The sequence below is a fragment of the Triticum aestivum genome, chromosome 1B (genome assembly GCF_018294505.1).
Source record: "Triticum aestivum cultivar Chinese Spring chromosome 1B, IWGSC CS RefSeq v2.1, whole genome shotgun sequence".
NCBI lineage: Eukaryota > Viridiplantae > Streptophyta > Magnoliopsida > Poales > Poaceae > Triticum > Triticum aestivum.
Genome location: NC_057795.1, coordinates 281,847,762 through 281,857,571, shown reverse-complemented (window position 1 = coordinate 281,857,571; position 9,810 = coordinate 281,847,762). Strand labels below are relative to the sequence as shown.

At 44.6% G+C, this 9,810-nt stretch overlaps 1 protein-coding gene across 1 annotated transcript; it reads right to left on the bottom strand.

Annotated features, from left to right (window-relative positions):
* Positions 1-6,493: 6,493 nt before the first annotated feature.
* LOC123119568 (uncharacterized) lies at positions 6,494-9,441 on the bottom strand. Its single transcript, XM_044539428.1, has 3 exons — positions 7,796-9,441; positions 7,435-7,664; positions 6,494-7,333 (listed from the first exon to the last, which is right to left on the bottom strand). Exons 1-3 carry the CDS (start codon positions 9,312-9,314, stop codon positions 6,686-6,688), a joined length of 2,397 nt encoding a protein of 798 aa, XP_044395363.1. The 5' UTR covers positions 9,315-9,441; the 3' UTR covers positions 6,494-6,685.
* Positions 9,442-9,810: the final 369 nt, after the last annotated feature.

The window sequence follows — 9,810 nt, the reverse complement described above, 5'->3', positions numbered from 1 at the left end:
CAAAGGTAATATTCAAGGAAGACTCAAGCGCCTAAGCTTGGGGATGGCCCGGAAGGCATCCCCTCTTTCGTCTTCAAAACTATCGGTATACTTTACTCGGAGCTATATTTTTATTCGTCACATGATATGTGTTTTGCTTGGAGCGTATTTTCAATTTTACTTGCTGTTTGAATAAAATCATTGGATCTGAAATCTTGAATGAAAAAGAATCCTCCCATGGCTAGTTAATTATTTGACTACTTAGTGTTCTTCACTTATATCTTTTTGGAGTAGTTTGTCATTTACTCACGTGTTTCACGTAAATCCTATGAGTAAATGGTTGAATGAATTGAATATCATAAATCTGAATTTATATATGTTTCATATGCTTATACCATGGGGAGTAATGACTTCACACCTAATAAGTATAGGTAGTAAACTTACTGAAAGTTAGCAAACGCAGAATTGGTCACTTGAACAATTCATGAAAGAATATTGAAGGAAGAGATATTTCACATATAAATATACTATCTTGGACATCTTTTGTAATTGTGAGCACTAATTAAAATATGACATGCTAAAAGGTTGATGTTGGACAAGGAAGACAACGTAATGGGTTATGTTTTCTTATATCCGAAATAAAGTATATTGTCATGGATCATCCAACATGCTGAGCTTGCCTTTCCCCCTCATGCTAGCCAAATTCTTTGCACCAAGTAAGAGATACAACTTGTGCTTCCGAATATCCCTTAAACTAGTTTTTCCATGAGAGTCCACCATACCTACCTATGGATTGAGTAAGATCCTTCAAGTAAGTTGTCATCGGTGCATGCAATAAAAATTGCTCTCTAAATATGTATGATCTATTAGTGCGAAGAAAATAAGCTTTATACGAACTTGTGATAGGGAAGAAATAAAAGCGATGGACTGCATAATAAAGGTCTCCATCACAAGAGGCAATATAAAGTGACGTTCTTTTGCATTAAGATTTTGTGCATCCAACCTTAAAAGCATGTGACAACCTCTGCTTCCCTCTGCGAAGGGCCTATCTTTTATTCTTGTCTTTTACCTTATACAAGAGTCTTGGTGATCTTCACCTTTCCGTTTTACATTTTATCCTTTGGCAAGCGCATTGTGTTGGAAAGATCCTGATATATATATCTAATTGGATGTAAGTTATCATGAACTATTATTGTTGACTTTACCCTTGAGGTAAAAGGATTGGGAGGCAAAACTATAAGCCCCTATATTTCTCTGTGTCCAATTAAAACTTTGAACCCATAAATATCACATGAGTGTTAGCAATTGTTAAAGACTATATGATAGTCGAGTATGTGGGATTTGCTAAATCAAAGCTCTTACATAGACCCTTCCTGAAAATAAGATGAATTGCAGTTGTTTGATGACTAAAAGCACTGTTTGTTAGTTTTCAAGAAAGTTTATGATCTATACTTTAACATGTGAATAGCTTGTTACTTCATCATGAAAAGTTTTATGAGAGATCTACTGTTATGACATATAATGATGCTAGAAAAGGTTATTGAAATTATCGTTGATCAAACTTGTGCACCTGCTAGCATTCACACTTCATAAACTATTTCTTTTATCATTTGCCTACTCGAGGACAAGCAGGAATTAAGCTTGGGGATGCTGATATGTCTCCGACGTATCTATCATTTATGAAGTATTCATGCTATTATATTATCCATTGTAGATGTTTTATATGCATTTATATGCTACTTTACATGATTTTTGGGACTAACCTATTAACCTAGAGCCCAGTGCCAGTTTCTGTTTTCTCCTTGTTTTTGAGTTTTACAGAAAAGGAATACCAAACAGAGTCCAATTGACGTGCCAATTTTTGATGATTTTTTATGGACCAAAAGAAGCTCCTGGAGTGAAAGAGTTGGGCCAGAAGAGTCCCGGGCTACCCACGAGGGTGGGGGGGCGCGCCCCCCTGCCCCGTGGACAACCCGGAGACCACCCCCCCTAACGTGAAATCAACGCCAACCTCTCCTATAAATACAGAAACCTTCGGGAAATAACCTAGATCAGAAGTTCTGCCGCCGCAAGCCTCTGTAGCCACGAGAAATCAATATAGGCCCTCTCTGGCACCCTACCGGAGGGGGCCATCATCACCGGAGGCCATGGGGAAGGATCCCGGAGGGGCCATCATCGCCATGAAGGCCAAGGACCAGAGGGAGAACCTCTCCCCATCCATGGGGGAGGCCATAGAGGAGGAAGCACAAGGGGGAGGACCTCTCCTCCTCTCTCTCGGTGGCGCCGGAGTGCCATCGGCAGGGGAATCATCGTCGCGGTGATCGTCTTCATCACCATCACCATCATCATCACCATCCTCATCTCTTTTACGCAGTCCACTCTCCCGCACCCCGCTGTAATCCCTACTTGAACATGGTGCTTTATGCAACATATTATGATCCAATGATGAGTTGCCATCCTATGATGTTTTGAGTAGATATCTTTTATCTTTGGGTTGATTGATGATCTAGATTGGTACGAGTTGTATGTTTTATTTTGGTGCTGTCCTATTGTGCCCTCTGTGTCACGCAAGCGTGAGGGATTCTCGCTGTAGGGTGTTGCAATACATTCATGATTTGCTTATAGTGGGTTGCTTGAGTGACAGAAGCATAAACCCGAGTAAGGGGGTTGTGGCGTATGGGATAAAGGGGACTTGATGGTTTAATGTTATGGTTGGGTTTTACCTTAATGATCTTTAGTAGTTGCGGATGCTTGCTAGAGTTCCAATCATAAGTGCATATGATCCAAGAAGAGAAAATATGTTGGCTTATGCCTCTCCCTCATATGAAATTGCAATGACGACTACCGGTCTTGTTAACAATTGCCTAGGATAATTCTGCACACCAACCCATCATTATTCCACACTAGCTATTTATAATATTTAGTAATATATTCTAACTTTATGATAACATCACCTACTTTTATATGTTAGCTCTCCGATATTATGCAAAGTTATACTCTTCATACCCACAACATAGTTTTATTTCTCGTATCTAGTTGCAAGCAAATGTTCGGTGTACGTAGAGTCGTATCAGTGGCAGATAGGACTTGAGAGAATATTGATCTTACCTTTAGCTCCTTGTGGGTTCGACACTCCATACTTATCATTTCCACCTTTGAAAATTGCTATGATGATTCCCTGCACTTGGGGATTATCAGCCCATGAGGCCCAATAACTACCCGGGGGGTTCCGGTAACCCCAGGTACTCCGAAACTCATTTGAAACGATCCGAACCATTCCGGTGTCCGAATGTAACCTTCCAATATATGAATATTTATGTCTCGACCATTTTGAGACTCCTCGTCATGTCTGTGATCTCATCCGGGACCCCGAACAAACTTCGGTACATCAAATCACATAACTCATAATATAAATCGTCATCGAACATTAAGCATGCGGCCCTACGGGTTCGAGAACTATGTAGACATGACCGAGACATATCTCCGGTCAATAACCAATAGTGGAACCTGGATGCTCATATTGGCTCCTACATATTCTATGAAGATCTTTACCGGTCAAACTGCATAACAGCATACGTTGTTCCCTTTGTCATCGTTATGTTACTTGCTCGAGATTCGATCGTCGGTATCATCATACCTAGTTCAATCTCATTACCGACAAGTCTCTTTACTCGTTCCGTAATGCATCATCCCACAACTAACTCATTAGTCACATTGCTTGCAAGGCTTATGGTGATGAGCATTACCGAGAGGGCCCAGAGATACCTCTCCGACACTTGGAGTGACAAATCCTAATCACGATCTATGCCAAGTCAACAAACACCATCGAAGACACCTGTAGAGCATCTTTATAATCACCAGTTATGTTATGACGTTTGATAGCACATTAAGTGTTCCTCTGGTATTTGGGAGTTGCATAATCTCATAGTCATAGGAACATGTATAAGTCATGAAGAAAGCAATAGCAATAAACTAAACGATCATAGTGCTAAGCTAATGGATGGATCTTGTCCATCACATCATTCTCTAATGATGTGATCTCGTTCATCAAATGACAACACATGTTATGGTTAGGAAACTTAACCATCTTTGATTAACGAGCTAGTCTAGTAGAGGCATACTAGGGATACTCTGTTTGTCTATGTATTCACACATGTACTAAGTTTCCGGTTAATACAATTCTAGCATGAATAATAAAAATTTATCATGATATAAGGAAATATAAATAACAACTTTATTATTGCCTCTAGGGCATATTTCATTCAGCGGTCGCCGTGTCTGGAGTGTCCAGGCCAGTGGAAGTGTGGGCCGGCTCGCGTCAATGGAATGGGGATGGTGGTCTAGAAGGCTCTAAGTGAAAGCTTGCCCAACTCTTGCCGGACAAGGGCGGCGACACCTGTGGCGTCGCTCTCCTCCTTGGAGGCGTCGCCACGGAGTCTTCTTCGACCTCTCCCATCCTTAGGGTAAGCTTTTCGAGGGAAATCCTAGATCAGTCCAGTCAAGTGACAGGCGTCGTTCTCATGTGTCTTCCTCCTTTGGGGCGTCGCCTTGAAAATCTTGCTCCCATCCATGTTTCTTGGTGGGTTGGACGCACACGGTGTCGCGGCTGGTAGGTGGCCAACCGGAGATGCGTGGATCCCGTGTGATGTCTTGCGCAACAACGATGGTGATGAAGAGTGATAGTTTGGTCGCGGCAAGAACTTGGTAGTCGGCGCTTGTTCCAGCATGTCCGACGGGTCTTTGTGTTCGTCTTCCGTTGCTGGAAGTTGGAGCTGCCGTGTATTGTGTGGCAAGGATGACCTGCATTGGGCGGTCCTATCATGAAGATCTTCATCGGCGCGAGCTTTGCATATATCTTCTTCAGATCTCGTCATCAGAATCGGAGCTGGCAGTTCTCTACACGAAGAGTCAACTGTTTGGCTTGTGCCGGCGTGGGTTTGCGAAGCCATTGCGACCAGGCTTTCTTCGGTGAAGTCAGAGTCGCTGGCTCGAGGAGGAGTGATGACGATGACCCTGGTGGACAACCTTGATTGCAGCTCTCTCTTTGGTGGTGTGTGTGCGCCTTGTGTTGGTAGCCAGGTTGGCTGGTATTCCCTCGAGGTTGTCGTGTTACTGCCGGAGAGGGTGTTTGTGCCGTTTTTGTTCGGTTTTGCGTTAATTAACAGGACAATTCTCTTCTTCTTTATTAATGACATGAGCCAAAGCTTTTGCCTCCACTTCAAAAAAGCTTCTCCACAATGTTCTTCTTGCATTAAAAATCTGGCAACTTATGGATTTGTAGCCATATAGGCATATGAACAAAATCAACGTCCTCATCTCTGCTAAATCCTCATGAGCAATGTTACACTTACAGCCATTTTTCTACGGATGGAAGTGGCATTATTAGATTAGGGACAGGAGGGCCCCGCACCTGAAATCCAGGGGTTACTGATAAATTAGACTCTGCCAAGTCTGTTCGTAGGAGAGTTTCCGTAAGTGCGGTCCATAAGTGGAGCATTTTTTATCCGCATCATATGGGCACAACAAGACTACCTAGTTGTGGAATAGCCAAGGCCTGCATCCTTATGTGTTCCTTGTCTCCAAGGCAAAACGCCTCAACAATGAATCGATTGGGACCAACAGGCCGGAACTTTGACGCATCTGATGGCCTAGGGCCCGAAAGTCGGTGGTGGCGCGGTGGTAGTGACGTGAGGTGGCAGCAACATCGCGAGGGCGGCAAGGCGGCAATGGTGGCGGGCGGGTGCTGAGGCGGAGCGGTGACGGCATGGGGGAATGCACGGTGAAGTGCCAGGGTTTTTTTTAGCCCACCAACGCTTTTAGGGGAAGGTCATCTTCCTAAACAAGAGGGAACTTGGGCCGGTCGAGTTTATAGGATCCTAAATATATTCCGGGTTTACAGGTTCTGTTGTGGACGTTTGTTTTTGCCCAAACTCCCCCTAAATGTAGCTTTTTTGTGAACAGGGGATCTATTGAAGTTGCTCTTAGAGCAGCTCGGTTCCTCTAAGAAACTTCCCGAACTAGTTTTACAGGATGTTCATAAATTTTAAGGGAAGTTTCATGAGAGCTACTTTGTCAGATCCCATAAACTTCTTCCCCTAAAGTAGGTTTTCATTTTTAATTTTCATAAAACAGAACTAGATAATGGCCTAGGGCTCCCCAGTCAGTGACACGCACGACAGCCTCCGGCAAGGGAGGCGCGAGGTAGTCGGTGGCCGCCGGCGAGACACGTCGTGGTCATGGGGGCGGCGAGGCGACGGCGGTGGCGTGACAAGGCGGTGCGGCGCAGCACAGGCGGCGATGGCGTCGTGACCCTGGAAATTTATTCCATGTTTACGGGATTTATTGGAGATTTTTTTGTTATTTTACAGATACATGATTTGTTGGAGATGTTTTTCTGTTATTTTACAGATACGGGATTTCTTGGAGTTGCTCTAACCAGAGATTTGACGATGCAGACCATTTTACTTGCGGCTGGCTCACAAAATCTAGGCTTTCTGCAAAGGATTAATGCTGATTATCGAAACAGAATTAGTACTTCACATAGCATAATAAGAAGTTGAAGTGGACACAGATAGTCAGATACACAAATAGTTGGACATATCAATACAAAAATAGTTATGCAGTTTCACAAACCACATGCAAGGGACAAACAGATAAATTTGGGTAACGGGTTCTGTAGTCCATAACCTCCAACGCACAAGAACCATCAAACATGCCCTTCTAAGAGGATATCCATCCTTTTGGTAACAAGTTTGGACCAAGCAACAGTAATCTCCACCTTAGAGTCACCAATCTCACATATACCTCGACTTACATTGCAATATTCGGCCCTGAACTTGACACGACCTTGTCTAGCAATAGCATCACCAGACTGCGAGTAGGCTTGTATAACAAATTGCAGGCTTTCTTCCAGTTCTACAGAAACAACATGCCTTGACAGATCAAGGTAGCCATCTGTGCCCATTGGCATTTCTCCACCATCAGAAGAACGAGAATCAACCAACACAACTTGCCTGGCCAGGGAGTCCATAACTTCCTGTGGTGGTGAGGAGCACACAATCCGACCACCATATTCAAAAGGCCAAGGTCCCCCTTCAACAACACGGACACTTAAGGTGGTAGCCTGGACTGTCTTTGCGAGTCGCTCCAAGCTTAACTCTACCGTGCAAAAGCAGTTGCTGATGAGAGCGGTATCTAAACCTTCATGATAACCACCAGAATAAGTGCAGCAACGACTGATCAATGCTCTGTCGCTGGACCTTGTTGCACCCTTTACTTTCAGTTGGACTTCGAAGTCAACATGGTCCACAGCCACGATGGCACGGGACGGGCCAGTCAAGTGCAAAAATGGATCCTGCAGGGATCATAGTCATCATTGTAGCTGAATGGAATGAACAAGGACACATGCAAGAACAAAAATGGAAAACAGAGAGAAATTTGGAATAAGGTACATACCTCTGGAGTGAGTTTTTGACAGTCTTCCCTTCGCCTAAAGAAGAGAATGTTGCGGTTGTAGTCCACGGTGTCTCGGGCAGCAACAACACCATACACATGGAGTGGTAACTTCAACTTTCCATCTGTTCCAACAATCTTCAAGGAGTAGATCTGCAAGGTGCTCACAGAGCGAGCGGCGTACGGGATCAGTCCCGGCGTGCAATGTGTAACGTGCATAGGACTCACTGCGGCTGCGACACCAAATTAATCCAAGTGTTAGACATGTTCTAACATGAATTACTTGTACAAGGAAAAAAGGAAGGGAAGAATCTGGTTGCCAAATAAGAGGAGAATGATTCGATGGATGTTCATGTTTACTTACTACTGTCTTCAAATTCACCACAGCATCCCCATGCGGATTCCCAGACTTCACGTTTTCCAGAAAACAACCTGTCCTCCATCTCCATCTCCTCTTTGTCTGATTCTGTGAATTCTGTCACCTCCTCCTCCTCCCCCTCCTCCTCCCCCTCCTCCCCTACCGCGTCCTGAAGTGAGAAGGGGGTCGGGTCTGTTCTGCAACAGCTCAGTGCGTCCTTTTTATCCTGCTCCCACCTCAGGTCATCCTTTTCATTCTGCTCCCGGAACTCGCGTAAGCTGGCTTCCATCTTTAATAGCTCCGTACGAAATTTGTAATACATCCTTAAATTCTCAGCAGTCATCTTGCCCAACACCTTCTCATCCTCAAATTCGAGCATCTTGTAATATTTGCACAAGTTGGTCATACCATCCGACTCACTCTTATCATCAGAAACCAGCACCATCATATCCAACATCCTCGACGCATGTGTCTCCATGCTTGACTTGCCTTCACTAATTGATTTGCCTTTATCCATCATCCTCGACTCATGCGTCTCGGCGCTTGATTGGCCATCATCCATGTACGCAGTCATCTGGTTGGAAAGGCAACTTATCAGATCTGCTCCCACAAAATGGTCACCCTCATCATCTGTCAACTGGCCATCATCAGCGGTATGGTCAGTCAAATCTGTTATAGATACATCCACCTCTTCCTCGGTCCTCTGCTTCTCAAGACAGTGGGTGCTGGATTTGCCTTTGCCCATCTGATCGGTCATCTCCTCCTTGGTCCTCTGGTCCTCAGCATATTGGACCGCCATCTGTTTATCAGCATTCATGCTATTATACAATATACTATTGGAGATCCTCGATAAACTCTGCGCTGTGTTACACAGATCGGAGACATCGTAATAGGAGATGATGGGGACACTGATTTTCCTCAGAATAGATGCTATAGATGCCATCTCGTCACACAAGGCATCCGCCTGCTGCAATATATGACTGAATTGGCGGTTTAGGCGCACTCCCTCGTCCTCAATACCGTAGGGTGAATATACATGCTCGAAGTTGGATTTGAATCTGGAAGCTGATTTGTTATTCTCCGAGTCGATCTCCTTCTGGTCGCAGGGCTCGGGCAACTGCTCGGGGATGCAACTGACTTGGGAGGTCACACTATGCGTATCGGAGTTAGGCAGATCCACGCTCTCCTGATCGGCCATGATCTCCTTCTCAGCGACCCTCCGCACTGCATAAAACTTTTTGCGCCTCCGCGGCACTGTGCGTTTGACCTCCGTAACCAAGGCTTTGCGCTCCCTGGCCAGCTTCTGGCACGCGATCTCGTTCCTCAGGGACGTGATCTTCCTCACGATCTCGGGATCGTAGGAAAGAACGTCAGATTGTTTCTCGATGAGCAAGTTCACCAGGGACGCAATCTCCATCCTCAGGATTCTTGCTTCGGAAACAACGACAGGCTGCCGATCCATCTCTTCCATCGCCATCTCAGGAGGCGGCCGAAACTCGACTCCGCCGCCGCCGCCGCGCGCCATCAATCTCTCTCTCTCTCTCTCTCTCTCTCTCTCTCTCTCTCTCTCTCTCTTTCTCTCTCTTTCTCTATTCAGATTGCTAACCAGGCTCGCGTGTGGTATACTCGCCGCCGCCGCCGCCGCTTAAGCTAGGGTTTCTATAACAAACAAACGATGGTCGGATGCCTATATATTCCAGCCCCACGCTCAGCCAACCGGCTCCACTCGTTCTTTTTTTTTTCTTTTTGCCTCTCCGTTTTTTTAACTCTCTCCATTTCCTTTTTACTTCATGGTTAATTTTGTAATTTTTTAAAGTTTGTCCATCTAAAGATTGACTTAACATCATAGTTTAAAAAACCAAACCGGCAAATGAGGCTGTTGGTTCAGGTTTTTGCCAGTCGGGTCGCCGGTTAATCGGTGCATTTGCGACAAAAACCCGAAATATTTAATTAGATTTTCCAAAAAAATGACCTCACATAATATTATATGTAAACCATTAATAAATTAAAAAGGGTTATTA